Genomic DNA, 21,402 nt, shown 5'->3' on the forward strand with positions numbered 1-21,402 from the left:
CCCCCCCCTGAGATGTACAAATGTATATGATGACATAATCCCTGGTCAGGTGATGACCACCGAATAAACCACATAATGTAGCTATTTTAAGGGTACACAGTTTGCACAGTCACTTCTATACTGTGAACTAAATATCATTACTACTAGTAGGCTAACACTTAGTAGGCTGTTAATTTTTTTATCATCACTTTCTTTTCTCTGCACCTGTCACCATGAACTCTAGTCTGTGAACACCTCCATTTTTCTCAGACAGTGAACTTTTAAAGTAAATGGCATTATGTGTACATTAGGCGGTCTGCATGCCCTGGTGGTAATCAAACTCATGACTTTTCGGTCCAGAGTCAGGGTCATAAACCACTGGAGTATACACTTTATATATTTTTTTCAGTCCCTTCTACAGTACATTACCTTTTGGACTAACTGACTAAGAGACTGTTTCATATTATTGGTCTTTCTTTCAGAGTTTTTAAATCTAGTACACGTTTTCTGCTTTCTGGAGTTTGCCACGTAGCAATAATGTCTTGGGTTTGGGTTTTTGCAATATCCTGATTACCAAACCTATTGTACTTTTTTGGTGGCTTTTTATCTTTTGTCCTCTCTGTGAATTTGTCTGCACTTGTTGGCTGGTGGGCATTTTAATTCTATATAGATGGTACAATAGTATTTATTGTATGCAAAGCAATAAAACAATAGAGTTAGCAGGTAATTCACACCTATCATTTCTGAAAAAAAAAACTGTATTATTTCAGACCAGAGCAGACAACACACTTCTGTCTGGCATAACTGTTTGGACTGATGTGTATTTTTCCCCCATTGTTTTCCCCAGTTGGGATTATTGGGGTTGGGTATCCACATTAAAATTATGCTACTCAGGTTTTAGACTGTAAAACTAAGTTTTTGTCATTAATATTTTTAAACAAGGAAAATCGTAGATTTTGTACCTCCGGGTATTGTAATGTATGTTGCAGAATGTTGGGTGCATGTTGGGACTGTTCTTTAAATTAGTGAATGGTGTCTGGGTGTGTGTGTGTTCACGCGAATACCACGTGACACAACTATGCAAGAGGAAGCTACGCAACTTGACACCTGTGCGAACAAGAACAATATGATTATGAACGGGGATAAGTCCTATGAGTTGAGACTGTGCTTTTCAAAAAATCCACCTGTTCCACCTCCCCTCACACTTGGAGGCAAAGAAGTCCCGGTTGTTGAATGTGCCACGTATCTGGGCTTCAAACGTCACCGCAGCCTTGGGTGGGACAGCCAAATCTTACACATGGCAAAGAAAGGCTCAACCCGTCTTCACTTTCTCCGCATGCTCAAGAAGGGCGGGATGCCACCAGAGGACCTGGAAACTGTGTATACGACTCTGATACGACCTGTGTTAGAGTATGCAGGCACAATAATGAGACGTTGATTGACGGCACATGTGGTTCACATCTGAACAGTTTCAAAGAAAGAATTTATCGAGAATGCTGACACCCCTCTGTGTGAAAGGTCAGATCAGTGGTCGAGACCTCAATGGTCCTTATACATGCAAAGGTCAAACGTAGAGGTCCACTTTCACACTGAAAGGGGTGTCCATCGGCGGTCTAAACCCATCATTTTCACGCACTAAAACACACATACTAAAAAACCAAAACAACGTGCACCATCTACAGCCCAATAGCAAAACGTATACCAAGTCCCAGACATATCCGTCCACCCAAACGCTAGAAACTGCTGCGAACGCAATTTTCGTCTTCCCTTACAAAACCTCCGCGCACGGGATATACATCCCTACCCGGAGGTAAAAAATCAACTTGTTGATTTGACTGTGTAATAGATATAGGGATGACATCCACACTCTGATGAATTTTCATTTGTTTCAAACAAAAGTTTTTGAGCATACTGTAGTGTAAATCGTACAACTTACAAGTCAGCTACAAAATGAGCAAATTTATGTCGTGAGTTAAATATATAACGTTATTTATATACTGGAAAACTAACATGATTGAATGTCAAAATCAATTCCAATGGAAAAGAGAAAATGTTAAGAAATGAAAATTTTATTTGTACCTTACAAAATGACTAAGGCCAGTAAATGAGACATAAATTTTGGTCGAACTATTTAGAAACAACAAAGAAATATTTGTTCATATTTTGACCAAGTGCGCCATATATGCCCCCCTCCCCACACGCCACACGACGCAACATAACTTCTAGTGTCAATTGCTTTTCACGACACTTGATAATAATTACTGTGAGCCATAATGATGAACCCACGTCATACTCACCCCTTGTGCTTAATAAGCTGGGTAATCTGTTCTGTTTCTGGCAGCTGAGGGAAAATCTCATCACGAGCGCGCGTTTTATCATGGGCGCCGCCATCTTCGAGGGTGACGCAGTAGGTCGAAGGTCAAAATTGAGTCTAATCTTCAAGCAGATGTGTGGTGCTGCTTTAGTTTATACTGGGGTAATCTCCAAGCAGATCTTTTGGTGGGGGTAAGACAGTATCAAATTGGCCAGTTTGTATCCATTCCCCCACCCAATGGATACAGACTGGCCAATTTGATACTGTCTTACCCCCACCAAAAGATCTGCTTGGAGATTATACTGGGGGAAGGGCGAAGAGAGAGACGCTGGCCACTAGTCTCCACTAAGCCCCTGTGCAGGCTGAATAAAAAGTTGAGATCGGCCTAAAAGTAGAGTCATTGTAAACTGGCCTGGGGAGTTAGCCGGCCATATGCATAGCCTGAATGAAGTTTGGTGGAGCACTGAATGAAGTCTGGTGGAGGCTATACTAGTAACTTGTAGCCTCTATTATGTGTGCAGACTTAAATCTTTAATTTTCTACGAAAGTACTATAGGCAATCGCCTAGGTTTCTAGATATTTATAACCTAATAGAGTACCGAATAACTACAGTATATAATTTGATTCAGGTCGTTCAATTCAAAAGAACGTGTAAAGGGCCCTGCAAAGAAGTCTGCTGATCGAGGCTAAAAGAGAAAGAAAGAAAAAAGTGCACTGCGCACGTCAAAATGTAAAACAGACACGTACATATCAAGCTATGGTCTGATATCAAAATTTACTTGGAGACATTAACCTATGTGAACGGGTCAATCTCTTTTAATTATCGCGCTGGCGCTCAGTCTCCAAGCGGAGGTTGGTGAGGACCTTCCCCGCCAGCCTGTGCTTGGAGGATACGATTAGGATACGACCGGTACAACTGGAAGCGCACTAATAAGACTGGATGCTAGGCTATCTCTAGGGTAGGGGACGACAAATCTTATGTTACAAGACTGATACTACTGCCTACTTGATAGAAGCGCCAGGTTTACGGTCAAATTTAGCCTAAGTGAAAACCAAGGACATTTTAAGTTCCTTGTTGAAAACATATTATTTCTTTTACAAGGACGTCCGTATACTAGTATCACGTTGAAGATTCTCATATATGAAGAAATTTTGGACATTGCACCGGGATAACAATGCCGGTTAAAAATAAGTAAAATTTAGCCAAATTGGGAGCCATAATTTGGATAGGGAGTTTAACCACCGTAGAGTTTATTTCTGTTCACATGAACATTCGTCAGGCATTTCAAAGTGCCCAGACAGTAGTGTCAAACAATGACGTATTTAGCTAACTGTTGAACTTGGCACAGACACGCTTCAGAACAACGTGGGAAGCCTGAATTTCAAACAAAAGAGGAAGCAAAAATCCTTTTAGACACCAGACACGAGAAATATCTGGCATTAATATGAAAATGTTGCCGTCGGCGTCCTTTTGAACACCAGACGACATTATACCAACAGTGTGATATGATAATCACCATTTACTCGTCTGGCAACGGTGACAGGCAACATCTCGGGCTCTGATTGGTTGATCGGTGCCCCTCCAATCAGCATCATTTGTGCTCTCTCACACCTACGTGTTCACTTGTAAACTCGCACTGTCAACAGCGCTAATTCATATATTCCCTCAGTCTGACCACACAGTCGTCTGCAAGCAGCTTTTCTGTCAGGTTATCGCCTGTTTCAGACGATATTTTCTCTCAGAATCCGCGGGAATTTTAGACCAAGGACATTTTCCTCAGACTAACCACACAGTCGTTAGCAGACTTCTTTTCTGTCAGGATATCGTCTGTTTCAGACGATATTTTCTCTCAGAATCCCGCGGGAATTTTAGACCAAGGATTCTTCATGATACCTCCACGGGATCAGCTTCGAGCACATGAGAACAGCATGCCGTGCGACCAGCGAGCGGTGTTACGGGAAACCCAGCGGCAGTGCATGTACCAGAAGGCGACCCGGGAACAGTCGGGCCGGATGCCGACGAGACCCAAAGTTGAACTGGAAGCGGAGAACCGCAAGTTGTGGGAACTTTTCCACCAAGCCGGGACGGAAATGATCATCAACACGAAAGGAAGGTCAGTACTTTTATACTTTTTTTTTTGTTTATTTCAACAGGTTTTACTGAAGTAACTTGAATATTTTTCGGAGTGAAAATCTTTTTGCATTTTGCCATAATTTTGAAGCATAGCTTATTTGTCGGCTTTCTTTTTTCGTACATCATTTCTTTTCATGTCGGTATTTTGTCTATTTTGTCAGTTTCTGAAAAAAAATCTTGAAATTTAAATTCTACCGTTGATTTTTTTTTTTTTTGGACAGTGGATACCCACGTGACAAAGTCATGTGCTTATATTATATGTTAGATTTTACGAAATCTGACACTCGGTATTACGTACACACATTTTTTTTCCGAATCCTGAGCCAAAATTATACAATAAGGCCTTAAAAAGGACTTCTTCATAGACCTATATTGTAACGACAGAAAATACATTGTCGTATTTTGCCACTTTTTTCCTTGAACGGTTCCTTGGTTTTTGTGGGAACCGGCTGCATCTCTCCCCATGCGGTGGGCCACAAAACAAACTCACACCTACGTGAGAGGTTAGCCTATTCAAGTGTCGTCTGCCAATCGCCCAAGGGAGCTTTTGCATGTCACAGAGTTTTCTTTATCACGTGTGTATTCAGAATTTCAGACAATGGAGACGATTTTTCAAGAGCTAGTGTATATGGCATGGTGGGAGTCGAGAATGTAGTTCACACCAGAAAATTCTTTCATTTTGGGGAGCCGGAAATAAAGCCGTCTGCAAATTATCGTGTCAGACAATCCCCAAATTTGCTAACTGCCGGAAAACAAATTATTCAAGCACACTACTTTTCTTACTGGTTGGTAACTATTGTGGACCTTCCTACTGAATTTTGTTTATAAAAAAAGTTTCCATCTGTAGTTTCAGATCTAGTGAAAAATCTCATCCAAAGTACAGAGTCACAAATGATGCGATTTCTTAAAAATCAAAACTGATCCCAAAAATTATGCAATATATTTCCGGCTCTTGCTGTTCAATACTAGGGTTTTAGCATGGAGTAAAAAAAAAAGTTATAAGATAAAGGATCTTCTACCTCCATGGTTTTAGTTACAACTTTTAGACGGGAAAGGCGGCAATTTTTGTTTCTTTTTATCTTTGTAAAGTTTGTTTCTGTTTCCCTACGTTCGTAGTCTAACCGACAAAGTAAGATAAAGATTACCACAAATATTTAGCGACATCGTGGCGTCAACTCACTCTTTTTTCTTAGGGTGGTGTGATAGCCTGGTCCCCCACTGTGCCTAGACAATAGTATTCCCTCATTTCGTATTCATAGGTCCCGTTGATTGAAAAATATGCAAATCAGCCTTTCCACGAGAACTTGGTAATCTACAAGCAGATGTTGGAAACGTCTGGCTCATATACGAACTTAAAAAAGAGAATTTTGGATAAATATATCGTCTTTTCCCTCTTGCATCTAGTTAAAGCGATTGTTTGTTTGTTTATTTGTCAACCGTGTGGTTTCAACAAGTTGCTGGCAACTGGAAAAAATACCCAAAATGCAACATTCACCACATGGAAACGCTGCGGCAAAACATCTAAGCGAAAGGGCAAAGATATCATCTCCAGCGCCCTTAATTCATCCCCAAAATAAAATATTTCAAAGCATAATTTTATTTAGTTTTATATTGATAAATTTAGCAATTTTTTTCGTCAAATATTGAGGAAAAAATTTAATATCTCTTCGTAATTTGAAACCAATTACGCTTTGCGTTCTCTTGCCGTCGTAATCCAAAATGGCTGACTTGGGGAATAGAGGTACGCAGTTCCTTTGTCTGTTTCGAGCATTTTTACCGGCATAATTCGTGCTTATAGACTCTAGAAACCCGCATATATACAGTGTGATATTGTGAAGATGAATATGTTATTTTTTTAGAGTGGTCCGTGGCTTGGAACGGTCTAAAATCGTACGATTAACTAGAGTGTATTGACTGAGCATTTATGTCCGCATCCGAAAAGGCCTAGCCTACTCGGTACAGCTGGATGTCATTTCAAGCATGGAAAATTTGATTGATTTTGGATTGGAATTTTAATGCGACACAGAACCGAGTCTTTGCCAGCTTTTGTTTCCTCAATTTCCACCGTGATGTGCGCTATTTGCGATGAGAATATGTCGCTTTCCTCCATAACCCAAGCTTGCAGACATTTTCATTCATTCATTCATAATCTTCTCTGTTTATGGATGATAACAATTACGTTCGTCTGCAAGCCATGAAAATTCTTCTTACAAAAATTATTCATGTTTAGAAATATCACATCAATACATCTTCACTAAAAGATGGGTACATGGATATATTCTATCATATTGCTGGAAAACATGGCTTACTTTGCCAAACCATCTGCCATTTGCTCCAGTCTAGAGTTACAATTCGTATTGTTTTCCTCTTTTGTTTTCCATTATGGAAATTTCATCTATTTTTCCTGCTCAACCCAGATGCAGAAAACTAATTCAGGAATGGCAGAACCATATCCGTTGTATAACTATAAGACTTGTTTCTTTTATAATGATTTCTTTTCTCCACAGCTATCCCAAATTGTGTAAAATTTACCGTAGAACCTAATAACCTGGAAGCCTCATCAAATATTCAGGGAATTTCATGCTTGATGAAAGTCATTCAGGCTTATCAGGCCTCTAATAGGCAAGAATAGTCCCAGCTCAATTTCTGAGCCAAACCATTCGTGATTCAGACATAGCATTATGAATCAATCCACCATGCTAAATGCTTCGGTAGATTGTTTCATAACCCCAAATTTTCATGCGAATATTGATGAAATCAAGACCTTCTGTGTGATTTATCCCAATTTCTCTAAACTTACAGACCAAGAAAAAACTATTCTTCTTTTAACCTCCCAAAACCCACAAATTTTGGAAAAGGTGGGACATTACGTCTTCCATGGTTTACAGAAGAGAAGTCAAACCCTTCAGACATAGTTTTAGACATATAGTTATAGTTCTAGACAGCTACCTTAATCATGTAGACTTTAGTTATTTTATACTCTGTTTCATTGTTCTTTTATGTTTTGTAATTTGCCTCCGGGCAAGAATTTGCAATAAACTTTTCATTATATGACAAAATGAAAAACCTTCTTGAGTTGAGGTTTGCACAGACCAGAGACATTTTTCTTTAATCTCAACAGTGCTAGATTATTGTTGGATTTACTTTTATCCAGCTCATTCCATGGTCCAATTAGTTAGACATTCATCATACAACACGGCAAATGTTCGCCCTCCGTCAAAATATAAAATCATTAAAAATTCAATTGAACATGATGCCAGGGTTCTAGCTAGTGCAAAGTAGCATAGGGGCCCCATACGCTATAATTTTGACCCCCTACGCTAAATTTCCCCCCTAACCTATAATTTTGACCCCCTACGCTAAATTTCCCCCCTATGCTAATTTTTAAGACAGCATAGGGGCATTGTGACTGTATTTCTTTGTTCAAGAATGCCAGATCAAATGTGAAAAATTACCAATCAAGGATACATTGTACATTACCTTAGAAATAACATTTTTTTCCCTTTGGGTATCCCTCAAATGGCCCATTTTTTAGCATCATGCAGTAGTTTTGTTTGAAATTGCAAAGAAGATTTTTTATGCCGGTACAACCATTTCCCTACTGCGGCCTAAACCTGCTAACCAAATTTTTACTGATTTGGAATGTGGTAGCCCAAAGGCCACAGTAGTGTGCTAAAGGTTACACACTAGCCGACTTTGCTGTTTGATTGTTGCAGTTACAGTATTAATTTCCTATGAAATGTGTTTCAGAAGTCAAGAACTGATCCAGCATACTAGTACTAGTAGTAGTACGCAGTACACAGCACTGTGTTTTATGTGAATGTAAAATATTGACCATACTTAGATGCATGATAATCGCAAAGAGGCCAGAGCACCCCAAGTTAAAACATAACTCGAGTAGGCTTTGATGGATTGTCTTGATACATGTTTTTGGTAGGTGGGTAGGTCTTGATAAGACCTTGAAATGATTAGATTAGGGCCCCCTGGCGGCTTGTTATGGTACTGCAGCAGAACAGTTTTGATATCTCATGATCTAGACATGCTAAGGTCATGAAATTGGGATGGTAGGTAGCTCTTGTGTATGGCAAGAAGTCCCACGAATTTGAGCCTCCTAGCTGCTTGCTCCGGAATTGCAGGGGCATTTGTTGAGCAATGTTTAATTTTGTTTTAACCACAGGTGCATGTTTCCGACACTGAGTCTGAACCTCTCTGGCTTACAACCCGAGCGGAAGTACTACGTCCTGGTAAAGATGATCCTGACTGACGACTCGCTCTACGCCTACCGTAACAACCAGTGGGTCGTGGTGGGGCGCGATGCCAAGCCCAGCGTAGCGGACAGCGTGTACGTCCACCCCAAGTGTCCGGAGTACGGCGCCAAACTCATGGAGCGCCCGCTGGCCTTTCCCGCGCTCAAGCTCAGCAGCAGGGTGCATGATGGGAAAAACATGGTAGGTAGCAAACCTCTAAACCCAGGGCTTCTTTACTGTAGATTTTGAAATGAAATGTTTATTTTCAAATGTATCTGTTTTCATTGCAATTTATATTTTAGCTTTACCGAATGGTACTGGTAATATACTGTAAAAACCTTCCACAAGTTCTAGGTCCGAATTCTAGGTCAAAACAAGGTGAAATAGTGAACAACAGAACAGCATTTTTATGATTTTTTTGTCTTTTTATGCAAATAATTCCAATGGACATGATACACTTAGGTTTCTTTACCAGCATTTTGCCTAGACATTCTTTCAGTATCACAAAATTACATTACAACCCATGTGCTTCATAACAGAAGCTGGTGTGTTACACCAAGGGGTGGTTATACTGGCTATACAGATACAGAAGCTGGTGTGTTACACCAAGGGGTGGTTATACTGGCTATACAGATACAGAAGCTGGTGTGTTACACCAAGGGGTGGTTATACTGGCTATACAGATACAGAAGCTGGTGTGTTACACCAAGGGGTGGATATACCGGCTATACAGATACAGAAGCTGGTGTGTTACACCAAGGGGCAGTTATACTGGCTATACAGATACAGGTACAGAAAAGCACACACAACAAGCCTTCTTGGTGAAGGTAATAGGTCTAAGCACTTAAATTGACAAATTCAAGGGCACTTTAACTCTGCCAGTTTCAGTTCATTTTATAAAGGTCGGAGTATGTCGTGCTCAATTCTAATTCTGCAATGACAATAATGGCAATAATAGTGTAGTATTGCTAGTAAAGTAGTTTGTCCTTGAATTACTTTCCAAGGGCTTGTCCTTGAGCACACATGTTTATCATGTTTATTTATTCATGAGTTGGAGCCCGAGTGTTATGAATATTTGTCAACAAAGTACCATTGTCCACACTTCAATGGTCTTTTTGTCCTCTGTGTTTTTATTTCACGGATAGACTCTGAATTTGAATATTCATGTGGTCTTACATTGATCAGTATAGCCAGATGTTTTGTATTCCACACACAATACAAGTATATGATAACAGGGCTCAAAATACTGGGTGCATGTGCACCCAAAATTGGAGCTGTGCACTCAATTATTTTCTGTGGGTGCACCGGTGCACCCAAATATTTTGGTAGATATGTTTGTACATATTAAATGTATAATAGTATACAGGATATTCCTGGCATCTAAGTGTCAGAAAAATAATAAAATCTTTGTTGTACTACTTGTGTAAGAATTTGAAGTTAGCTCCTATTTCAGATTCAAGCTTGGAAGAGAAGTATGATATCGATTGGTAAATAGGTTTTGTTTCATATGGTAAACCCAAAAACTTTTTTTATGCACCCAATTTTTTAGGTTGGGTGCACCAGTGTACCTATTCTCAAAAATGTATTTCGAGCCCTGTATAATCTCCAAGCAGATGTAAGAATCTGGATAAGTTTTGGCAATTTATATCAGTTGTTTGCAACATTTACATGACATTTGATTGTATAGTAGTAGTGCATATTTTCAAAACACCAACAAAATAGTTGCAACTGATTATTAATTTCTTTGAGGATTGTACACAATACACAAAGTCTATCTAATGCATTTCTACTTATTTATGTACATTTTATAACAGGTTTTTGTTTAACATTTCTAACTTTTCTGTATCTGTATCTGTATAGCCGGTATAACCGCCTTTCGGCGTAACACACCAGCTTCGCAGGCACGCGGCGCGGCGGCAGCTGGCTATATTACACCGATCGACTTGTTACACCTAACCCTTGAACTTCTAGCTCTAGACATTGTTTAAAGCTATCTATTGACAGTGCCCCTACTGTACTTGGTGACATTGAGTTCCACTCTGCGATAGTTCTAGGAAAGAATGAATTCTTGAACACCTCAATCCTTGGTTGATAACTCTGGTACTTGAATGCGTGGCTATTTCTTGTTCTCTTCTGGGCTGGTATTAGGTACTTAGTAGTTGGGACATCCACCAGTTTATTAGTCATTTTGTACATCATGCATAGTCTAGACATCTTTCTTCTATCTTCAAGTGAGGTCCACTGTAGGTTTCTTTTCATTTCCGTGACACTAGCACCTCTTACATAGTTGTTCATACAGAATCTTGCAGCTTGATTCTGTACCCTTTCCAATTTGTCTTTGTCTTTCTTTGTATATGGATCCCATACTGTCGCAGCGTATTCTAGGTTCGGTCTTACAAGTGACGTGTATGCAAGTGATTTTACTCTCGTTGGACATGCCCACAGATTACGTTTAATCACTCCCAATGTCTGTTTCGCCTTAGTTGTGATATTATTAACATGTGCACCCCACTTCAGTCCGCTTGTCAGCGTGACGCCCAGATACGGATGGATTTTTGTGGTTGCTAGAGCCTGACCACAAAACTGGTAGCTAGTTGCATGTGGTGTTCGTTTGTTTGTTATGTGCATAATGTAGCATTTTTCGGGATTAAACTGCATGAGCCATTTGCTTTGCCATTCTTCCAGGGTGTTCAGGTCTTTTTGGAGAAGTTGTGAGTCGGTCTGTGTGTTATAGACAACTTTTAAGTGCACCCAAAGGAACTGTAAGCGAAGTCAGTTTTCTGGTTACTTTTTCAACCGTAGAACATTGAATCAACTATATTCCATAGAATACCAATATCTTTGAGGCAAAAGAAAGGTTGCTTGTAATCTGTTACTTGTTTTGTATCATAGGCTGATTCTTGCTATTTATTCGTGGTACCAAAAATTATAGTTCCGCCTTGTCTCTGGGCTACTTCAAACACTTAGAGTATGGCATAATAATAAAATTGTGCTAAGGAATGTAAATATAATCAGACAGCTTTCCTCGTCCAGAATATTTTTTTTGCTTTGCTGCTTTGAAATTGCAAAAAAAATTGTGATAGTTTTGAAAATGCTGAGAGCAGACAGTGATGTTCTAAAAACAGAGAAGTGCTGTGGTAGTGTCGGGTATCCACCCAGACAGCTGGGGAGTAATAAGTGCATCGATTGCTTTTAAAACCCAACAATTGACAGAATCGCCTACTGTGGGGGTCATGTGGTGGCAATGGGCCAAATGTTAGCGGCTTCTCATGTAGTATACTGTAGATCTCTTAACATTTGCAGCATGTTTTTATTTTTACATTATTGTGGTGACCTCTTAACTGCAAATTAATGTAGCCACAAATATATATTTACAATGCATTACTGTATTATAGATTTATTTTAGATTGAAATGCTGCAAAGAAATTTTTTTTTTCTAGTTCCCTGGAAAATAGATGTTTTTACAGTAGCAGGCACAGTGAATCATACAGCTGCTATTGTCCATACTGAGTCACATGGGAGAGAAGGGGTTATTTTGTCAATCAATAGTGTTTTAGGGCTGTGTACTGAAACAATGGTTCAGGTCCAGGTACATATAGGCTACATCAATGGGATATATTGATTCTCAGCCTCTCAAAATGTTAAAGTTGGAAATGATTTAAACCAATAATTTTTCATTTTTCACCATTTTATCTTAAAAACTTGTATTCTATAATGTTTATTTTATAGATTTCTTTTTTTTTTTTACTGCTGGGTACTAAGGTACTGTTTTGCATGAGCTGTAGGTTTGTGTGGCTGTTTGTCCAATCAGAAAAGGTTGATAGCACATGGGTCGGGAAAGATTGACAGGCACAGTGACAGACTAAAAGGTATGACACAGGAAGTAGGGTGACCTTGAAGGTCACTGATACTAGGTATGACCCCCAGTACTTACCAGAAGTCTTCTAGGATTTTATGTTTTATCTTGGTTCATGTACACAAATGTCTTCAGTATTTAATGGCCCAGGCTTTTTAGCTAGGGGTTGTCCAGGGTGTCTTTTGGACGCCCTGTACTGAAAATAATAAGAAAATTGTACGTCCTTCTTTTTTGCTAGGACACTAAGTAATAAAGATTTTTTCCACTCTAAACCCCCCCCCCCCATGCACATATGCCTCCCTTCAGCCTTACTATAAATACAAAAATGATTTACTGAATGTTTACTGAAGAAAAAAAACTTCAACTTCAAAATGCAGAGAGCAAGTGTTTGAGAGCATTATGCAGGGCTCTAGCTAGCGCGAAGTAGCATAGGGGCCCCCTACGCTATAATTTTCACCCCCTACGCTAAATTTTCAATACAGCACAGGGGCATTGTGACTGTATTTCTGTGTTCAAGAATGCCAGATCAAATGGGAAAAATTACCAATCAAGGGTACTTTGTACATACCTTAGAAATAACATTTTTTTCCCTTTGGACACCCTGCATCTTCGCTGCGCATAGCATAAAAAAATGGACACCCAACCAAAAAATCCTAGCTAAAAAACTGTTTCATGCTTCAAATTGATGGTGCAATGTACATGTATTTGATCTATGGTTTCAATAGCCTGAAATGTCCCTGTTGTGTTGTAGGTCCAGCTGAGGTCTATGCACAAGTACCAGCCTGTAGTACAGGTAGTGGAGGCAGAGAACATGTCAGACCTGGCCGTGGCACCCTCCTGGCAGTTCTCCTTCCCAGTCACCGAGTTCATGGCTGTCTCTTCATACTACAGCGACAAGGTCAGTTCTACGAGATACTGAAATTCACTAATATCTTCACAGCAGCACTGTTTTTATGAAAATGGACATGCTTATGGAACTTCACCGTGGTGGCAAGTGCAGGGAGTTTGCAAAAGACATGTTTAAGCTCTATTATTTACTACAGAATTACTACAACATTCATCACTGGGAAAACCTGTGAAATCTTGCCTCCCTGAAAAAGAAAATAAATTTACTGTTGTGTACTAGCAGAATTTGTATGTTGAATTACTCTATTGCCACACTGAAGTTAGGTGTAGACATCAGAAATATCAGTGTTCTCACCAGTTCTTTTGAGCATAGGGGCCCACTATGCTGTGATTTGGACCCCCTATGCTGTGATCTGGACCACTATGTTGTCTTATAATTAATAGGGGTCTTTTTCGGTTAGAACCTTCATAAATCTTGCAAAAAAAATGAAAATATGACTTTAGAATTAAGCTATATATAGCAAAGGGAAAACCTTCACTTCACAAAATTTGTCCCTCAATAAGCAAGAAATAGTGTCTCAGGGGGTTATGAGTTTCAAATTTTTTGACTCAATGTGCAACTTAGCGAAAGTTTCCCTTCTGTACCTGACCCCTATGCTATGAAAAAATCCTGGTGAGAACCCTGAATATCCGGTACAGCTCCAATTTTACTTGCCCTAACCTGCATATGCAGATGGTATTTTTAGCACTACTTATCATCATAACATAAGTGGGGATGGTACTTAGCCCTATCTTTTTTTGTGGCTACAGATCAGAAAGCTGAAGGTGGACAACAACAAGTTTGCCAAGAACCTACGGAACTTGGAGTCTGTGGATCGCAGAGAGAGGAGGTTGGTATTCTTTTTCTTTTCATGGCAAAACATTGAAGAAGAAACTTTTTTGTTGATGAGCAACATTTCCAAAGCTACACACATTGTATTGACTTGTTAGTCAGATTGCTGTGTTAGTCAAGTTGTTGTTTTTGTATAGTTAAACATCTGTAGCTGAGGTTATCTGAGTTCATTTGTACAGGAAGACTGTGAGTTAGGCAAACTTTCTACTAGCCACCTTGCATCGGCTCCCTCTAGTGACAGTGCTATGAACTGCCACAATGCCTAACTTACATGTTATGCATGGAGAACACACAGGGTGCAATGAATAAAGGATACCATCCTGAATATTCGACCAAACAAAAAAGAATACATGAGTAAAATAAAAAATTAAGTGTCCATGCTCAAACAGTTCCTGTTAGGTTTAGCTAGTTTTATTTCTGAAATATAATGTTTTTGCGTTGACCATAGTAGATGCATCCTGTGACAACTAAAATCTCTTAGCAATGCCTCCTAAATGACGTTATTGCATATGAACAATGCATATAAAGCTGCATCTAACCGATTGGTGTATAATTAGTAAATACAGTTCTTATAACAGCCTAAAAGACTTAGGGATCCTTAGGGCCCAAAGACATTAGTCACTTTAGTTCTTTCCAAGACATGTATCTAAGTTCCATTGATATATGGCTTGCATTTGAGAGCCTAACACGGTTTATATTGTTTAGTAATGGGCTAAAAGTGTACAATTAACAACCCAACGTGTAAACAATCCCCCAGTCAGCTAGACCTGCATTTCTTCACCAAGAAGGCCGGTGGTCTGCTAATTAAGAAATGACCTCAGCTCTGTTTAAAAAGTAGTAGTCTTACATTAGGACATTATGTGAAGAAAAGTGGTATCCAGGTATGTAGGGCAGGGAAAATACGACGGTTTTTCTCTTGTAGTTTCCGACAACTCGCCGCGAGCGGTTTTCGGGAAAGGTTAGTTGGTCCATTCAGCGTACTACCGGTAACGCCAAAGGGGGGGTAATCAAAGTATTGGCAGAACCCCTAAATCACTGCACCACCCTTTTATATCGACGTAATGGCTTCACAAGCCGCGCTACGCAAGCCATCTTCCTCAAGATTGATCGCCAAGTTTATGATAGCAGGGTACACGAATAAATTGAAATTAAGGTGTCAAGACGTCCGTTCCTTTACGGCATTTGGCGTAAATCTTGTCGGGGACGTCCACGGTGGATTAGACTGAGTGGAGCTCTAGAGAGTTAATGGTCTTCCAGAGAACTAACAGGCACTGGGAAGACCTACCTATTAACCAGGATGTGGTTATAGCTATGCCTAGCCACCCTGTAGTGTGCCGACCACCCATGGTGGAACGCCAGCTTTAAAACATCTTCTCGTACGAAAACTCGCAGCACTTTCATCAGTTTCTGACAGAAAAGGGCACGTTTTAATCTAGAAATTCGCTAATCCGTTTTCGTGTGGACGTGTTATAAGTGATTTTCTTATCTATGTGTGTAGCAACAACAGTGAGATTTAAGAAGAACCTGGCAAGTTTTCTTGTGAAAAGGCTAATTACAAATCACACCATTTCCTGATATCTTTTCACTTATCCTGGAGGGTGGTAACAGAAGATGCGCACTTGCATTCTCTTGCATAGTTAAAGAATAACAGGTGACTGTACATAATGTGTTAGGATGGACTTTTTCAAGAATATTACCATTTTGATCCTGGTCTGACAAATCTTTAAAATAGCTCACAGTTACCGAGACAACTTGAATGTATCATTTGCTGATTGGTTTTCTAATGACATTAAAATTCATTAGTAGGAAAATAGATTCATAAGCATCTGGCATGGATGAGAATGGAGCTTATTTTTCCTCTCTGTCGTCATGCCGACCAAACCTGCTGATCAAGCCTGGGTCCTAATGAGACTCTTCCGAGCCATAAACCAATTAGCCAGACACAGTAATTGAGTTAATAACTACCCTGCCCTGACACCAATAAATTTGGGGGGGGTTCTGGAGCCAAGAGTGACGCTAGCGGCATATGGAATACAAAAAAAAGTCTGCTCAGTTTGTCCACTGTTACTGCTGTTTTTGTTTGCTCGTGCTAAATGATTGTCATGTTTTATATTGATAGTTTGTGATATTATTTGGTTGGGTTGTTTGAAGGTGTTTATTCCGAGTGTTTGGCTTTAATTCCCGTCCTTTTGTGTGTTTTTATGAGTAGCCAGGGGCAGGTGCCGGCCGTCCCGCGGATGGTGCGACCACCGGCACAGAAGTCCCCCCCTCCCGTCACCTGCGTGCTGCCCCAAACCACCTGTGGAAACGGCGTACAAACAGCTTCTCCCGCCGCCGACACCCACGTCTCCCCCAAGCAGGGTACGTAAATTACGCCCGGGTAATTCGTCCGCCCGTCCGGCGCAATTAACACCCGCGGGAGCCACCCCGGGTGATATACGACCTGCCATCGACGGGCCGCGGCGCATAATTCCTGCCTGAGCCGTCCACGCCAATTGTATATCATTAGGACAGACAGGGGTGTCTCTGTCGCACCACGGAAGCACCGCTCTCGTTAATTACGGGTTTAGCATGTAGGCCAAGCTACCTGTCTGGTAACGTTATGTTCTAATGGACACGTTATGTGGAAAACAAGAAACGAAGGGCGAAAAAAGTTGTAGGGTCACTGTTAAGATTTTCAACCCAAAACTCCAATGTACTAAGTACTACCTGTGCTTTTAGTGTTGATCGACATTCAGTTAAAAGCTTAGATTTAACATAGAAGGAATAGGGACTTGATTGACTACTTGTCCTTCTGTCAAGTCAAGAATTTACTCCCTATGGCTAAAAAAAGGCACAATTGATTCTTTCTAATCCACTGAAAAATAGGTTAAAAACTGTTTTCACAATTTATCGTCCAGAACAAAAGAAATGTGCGGCACTCAAGGCGAGATTTACGACCTTCTGTCCGCCAACCTAACAGCTTAAGTGTCGGAAACATAACGTCTCAGACCTCACTTGACTTTTTTGGCAGCTAACCTATGAACGAAAAAAGATCTCAGCCCAAGATAGCGCACTCGTTGTAACCTATATGACAAAATCGTGACATAAAGAAACCATCACTGTCACATAACCTCTTTGGACAATCAGTGCATCAATCTTAAGAAGTGCTGTTAAAGTGTCTTTGAAGTGATCATCATAAGTCTCTGTTGCCATCTTAGGACATTTCCATAGCACCGGATGGCTTAAGGCTGTTCTGAGAAAGAAAAATACTCGAAAGCAAACGTTATATCTATCTGGTGTGTTTCCCAACAGTTGAAGGCTAAAAATAAAGGCAATAGCTTTCCACCTGCTAACTCATACACCATTTAGTGACAAAGTAGCAAATTAGCAAGGCAACTGATAACTGTTTATGGATACAAACTCATCTTTCTTAGCTTCTCTGTGAGAAAAAATGTTTCTGTGTTATTTTGATTCCTTTTGAGAGTACCAAAACAACATGTGGGCATTCTTTCAGGAATTGATAGACTTTCTAAATTAGATGAATGAAAACTACAAATGTCAGGAAAAAGGAAGTGTTCATTTGAGTTGTTGAGAAAAGAGAAAGAAACCAGACCAGACAGTATCTGTCAAGACTTTGGATCTGTGCAATATTTCACCCCCACTGACCTGTATCTGTCAATACTAACAACTATGGTGCCGGTATCTAGCAGGCTATAATACTGTAATACCTGGTCCTGTACACCTTTCCCAGTTAGATCAGACAGCGATAAGGGAGTGTGTGTTATCAGTGTGTTGTCACTGGAGGTGTGTAGGTGCTTCAGAGATAACATTGTTGAGTAAGTTGGTTTAAACACCCGGCGGGGTGGTTTTGCCTTGAACCGGTTTTCTAGCCACTAGTATGCTAGATCGAAACGGCTGGAACAGTTTTCTTTTAGGGCTCGGTCGACCTTCGTCAGATGACAATACACCACAGAAAATGAAGGAAATTTTTAGGGCCATTTATCCATCTTGCTACAAGATTTGTTGTAAATTTTGTCCATGGTTGGTTCTGTCGTAGCTTTAAGACGTCATTTTATTTTACAAAGAATGTGACCAGTTACAAAGAATGTGACCAGTTCTTAACTATGACATACCCTAATATGTACATATGGTTGGGACTTTATACTGTGTGTATACAGCAGACACCAATTACTTCCATCGCTGCTATTGGCATGATCCTGGTGTTTGTTTTGAATTCTAAAAACCCAAATCGTATCCAATTTACTCCAATATACCAGTTAATTGAATAGCGCATTCGTATAAACTTTTATGGCATGACATTAACCTGTATTTTATATGTACTCGAGTTCAAGAATCTGTGGAACTAAACTTGATTTGTTCCCTCCCCCTCCAGGTGTTGTACCGCTCCAGCCCGGCGTGCCCTCCGCTGACCAGCTCTCCGCGTATGCCGCCAAGGTGGCCCAGGAGCCTCCGCTCTCCGTCAAAATCTTCAACAGCTTCTCCGTGCCTCACCGCCGCCTGCATCACCGCAACAAGTCGCACTACGCCGTCTATAAACATCAGGTCGCCTTCGCTCCAAACCCCGAGGGTCTCCTGGCCATCAGTAAACACACCACCCCTTCAGGAGTCCACAACGATGTTTTCCCGTCGTCTTCGGCCAGTAGCGCGAGCTCAACCAGCTCGCAGAGGAACTTTTCACTGCCAGGAAGTATCTATTCCACTGCTGCTACGAGAGGCGTCGAACAAGGACCGAAACGCACTCAGGACTCGGTACTGCTGCCCAGCACCCTGGTGCTGCCGGCGTGTAGCGTAGGAAGCGACGCCGTCAGGTTCGAACCGTTCAGCGTTCCCAGCTGCATGTTGGAGTCGGGGCTGACAAACGTCAACACAACTGCTGCTAGTACTGTTAGAGTTAGCCCGGAGATGTTCACTGCCACTAGTAGTGCTGCTGCGTCCACAAGACCCAGTGTGAACGTCAACCCGCTGGTGATGAGGAGCAAGAGCCAGGTCCGCGAGCACCCGTACACCAGGGTGGCGTCTCGGAGCAGCGCGTCCGTCCAACCGCCCGTCGCACACATCGCCCATCAACTCAACATTCCCAGCAACATCCCCGGCCAGCCTTGTCTGAGCGGACTCACTGCAAACCCCGCCGGTAGACGACAAACATCGACCACCGCCGCGGCGACCCACTCCGGCCCATTCCACCAACCGGAGGCAAGAATGAGCCACCTGTCGTCAGACCTGCTCGTTAACGTGAACCTGCAGTCCCTTGGTCAGCTGGTCAGCCGCGTCCAGCCCAGATGTATCCAGCAGGAGATGTTAGGCGAGCTCTACAACCCGGCCGAGGTGGAGAAACTACGGGCGTCCACAACTATGCAGGCTCCGATGGCGTGCTCCACCGCCAGCCTCCACCCACAGCAGATCTCCGACATCCCCCTTACACAGTCTCTGCAGCCCACGGCGCTGGCCTACATGAGACATTTCCAGGGAGTGTCCGCTGCCTTCACTCCCACCAGTAACGACGCCATCATCAACCCTGTGGCCGTCCGCACCAAGGCCCAGCTCAAGGCTTACCCTACGCACATGGGATACTTCCCTCTACCCTCGGGAATCGTCTTATAAGAAACTTCAGCCTGTTGCATGTCTTTAAGAAACTCGCTTCTCCCCTCAAGGACAGAAAAGGTGTAATTTCATTGAGTTCAGGCCTTACCGAAACTCACAACATTGGATAGTTTTTACGAAAAGCCATACTCTACTGAAAAGTAGTACCTACTAAACAACAATCCTGTAGTGCTTAAAGTATCAAACACGTGTTCAGTAGAACAATGAGAACTCTCCCATATTAGTAGTCTTAGTACTTCTCATTATGAAACCAGCCTGTATATACTAACATCTAAAAGGAACTGAATATGGTGCTACCTCACTGGACACCTCAAGAAAGGTGACAGGAGTTCTCTCGTCAACTCAGGGTAAATTAAAACGAAAAAGAGATTCTATACAAATATTATATGAAGACTGTCCAGTAACTGCAATGTAAGGCCTACAAGTGTACCTGGATAGAAAAGTTGCTTGAAGAAACAAAAGTCAAGTTGCAATGTATCAGGGCTGCTAATTTGTTGTCATTTTTTAAGATTATTGTAAGACCATTGCAGTATTATAAGCAGCAGCGTACCTAGAAGATTCGACAACTTGAAAAGAAGTTGTTTTTCGATTTGATGTACAAATTCGTTCATTATTAGATGTTCTGTTTTTTTTAATAAGTTCAATGTTGAGTAGAGTAGATTTGACAAAACTACTTTTATGTAGTAGGAAAATTAGATGTTTTTTGTTGTTTTGTTCTGTTGTATTTGTTGTTAATTTTGATGTTCTATGTGTAAGAAGTTGTTATGTTTAGTAAGGAATGTGCCAAATGAAGATATGCACGTGGAGACTCATGACTTCCCCAGTAAGCCATACCTTAAGTAGACTGACGCTTGAAATAAAGTGTTTCAACACAGGTCAACTTTCTCGTGTTATTTGAATGAGTGAGTGAGTGAATGAATGAATGAATGAATGAATGAATGAATGAATGAAGACCTTTATTGTGCATTTTGCCACGCTGGGCTACAGTAAGTACAGGTCACAACAAAACATGATGAACAGATACAGTTAGCAGAAACAAAGTAAAACTATCATTAGATAAAGTCACCTTTTTCATGACTTTTTTACAAGTAGAATATGGTTGGAATAAACTGATAAAACCCTGAGTCAGTTAATTAGTCCTTCCCGCACCGTGTGGTGCATAGGGCGGCGCCCATCTCCGGTTCGGTAGCCCTTGAGCCACACAGTTGTGCAATCCCTACAGCAGGGGGCTAGCCCACTGGTAGTGTTGTGTGTGTTTAGCTCCCATTCACCTTCCCAAATGCTGAGTTGTAAGCAGAGAAAGCAGTCTTCGGCCGGGGATCGAACTCACGACCTACCTAATGCAATGCGAGCACTCTATACAATGTATGCACACTCAGATGCCCAAGTGTTAACTAGAAGACATTTTAGAGGAACACTTTCTTATCAATGTAGTAGTCTAAGCGTGTCTGGTGCAGTTATGACAGGTTGGAAAGATGTTTATTATATATAATTGACAAATGAGACTAAACTTCATCCTTACATCTGCCT

The 21,402-nt window shown here is 41.0% G+C and overlaps 2 protein-coding genes across 3 annotated transcripts in view; one reads left to right on the top strand and one right to left on the bottom strand.

Moving 5' to 3' along the window:
- Positions 1-2,378, bottom strand: part of LOC109461999 (GTPase Era, mitochondrial-like) — a 24,129-nt gene extending 21,751 nt beyond the window's left edge. The window contains exon 1 of the mRNA XM_019758482.1: positions 2,277-2,378. Coding sequence (XP_019614041.1) covers positions 2,277-2,370 — 94 coding nt within the window. The 5' untranslated portion in view covers positions 2,371-2,378. The remainder of the gene's footprint in view (positions 1-2,276) is intronic.
- A 1,556-nt stretch (positions 2,379-3,934) lies between these two features.
- Positions 3,935-20,752, top strand: LOC109461994 (T-box transcription factor TBX5-like). Of its 2 annotated transcripts, none has more exons than XM_019758474.1 (6): positions 3,935-4,407; positions 8,605-8,875; positions 13,282-13,428; positions 14,187-14,266; positions 16,478-16,629; positions 18,644-20,752. In XM_019758474.1, exons 1-6 carry the CDS (start codon positions 4,181-4,183, stop codon positions 19,870-19,872), a joined length of 2,106 nt encoding a protein of 701 aa, XP_019614033.1. In that variant the 5' UTR covers positions 3,935-4,180; the 3' UTR covers positions 19,873-20,752. The 2 variants fall into 2 exon arrangements, with proteins under 2 accessions (XP_019614033.1, XP_019614034.1); XM_019758475.1 differs by lacking the exon at positions 3,935-4,407 and adding an exon at positions 6,107-6,168.
- The last annotated feature ends 650 nt before the right edge of the window (positions 20,753-21,402 follow it).

This window comes from Branchiostoma belcheri, unplaced genomic scaffold (genome assembly GCF_001625305.1).
Source record: "Branchiostoma belcheri isolate BF01 breed outbred unplaced genomic scaffold, Haploidv18h27 scaffold98, whole genome shotgun sequence".
Classification (NCBI taxonomy): Eukaryota; Metazoa; Chordata; class Leptocardii; order Amphioxiformes; family Branchiostomatidae; genus Branchiostoma; species Branchiostoma belcheri.

Coding starts and splice junctions, on each gene's coding strand:
- LOC109461994 (XM_019758474.1), top strand. CDS start 4,181: ATGATACCTCCACGGGATCAGCTTCGAGCACATGAGAACAGCATGCCG. Junction 14,267..16,477: donor GTGGATCGCAGAGAGAGGAG/GTTGGTATTCTT, acceptor TTTTATGAGTAG/CCAGGGGCAGGTGCCGGCCG. Junction 16,630..18,643: donor CCACGTCTCCCCCAAGCAGG/GTACGTAAATTA, acceptor CTCCCCCTCCAG/GTGTTGTACCGCTCCAGCCC.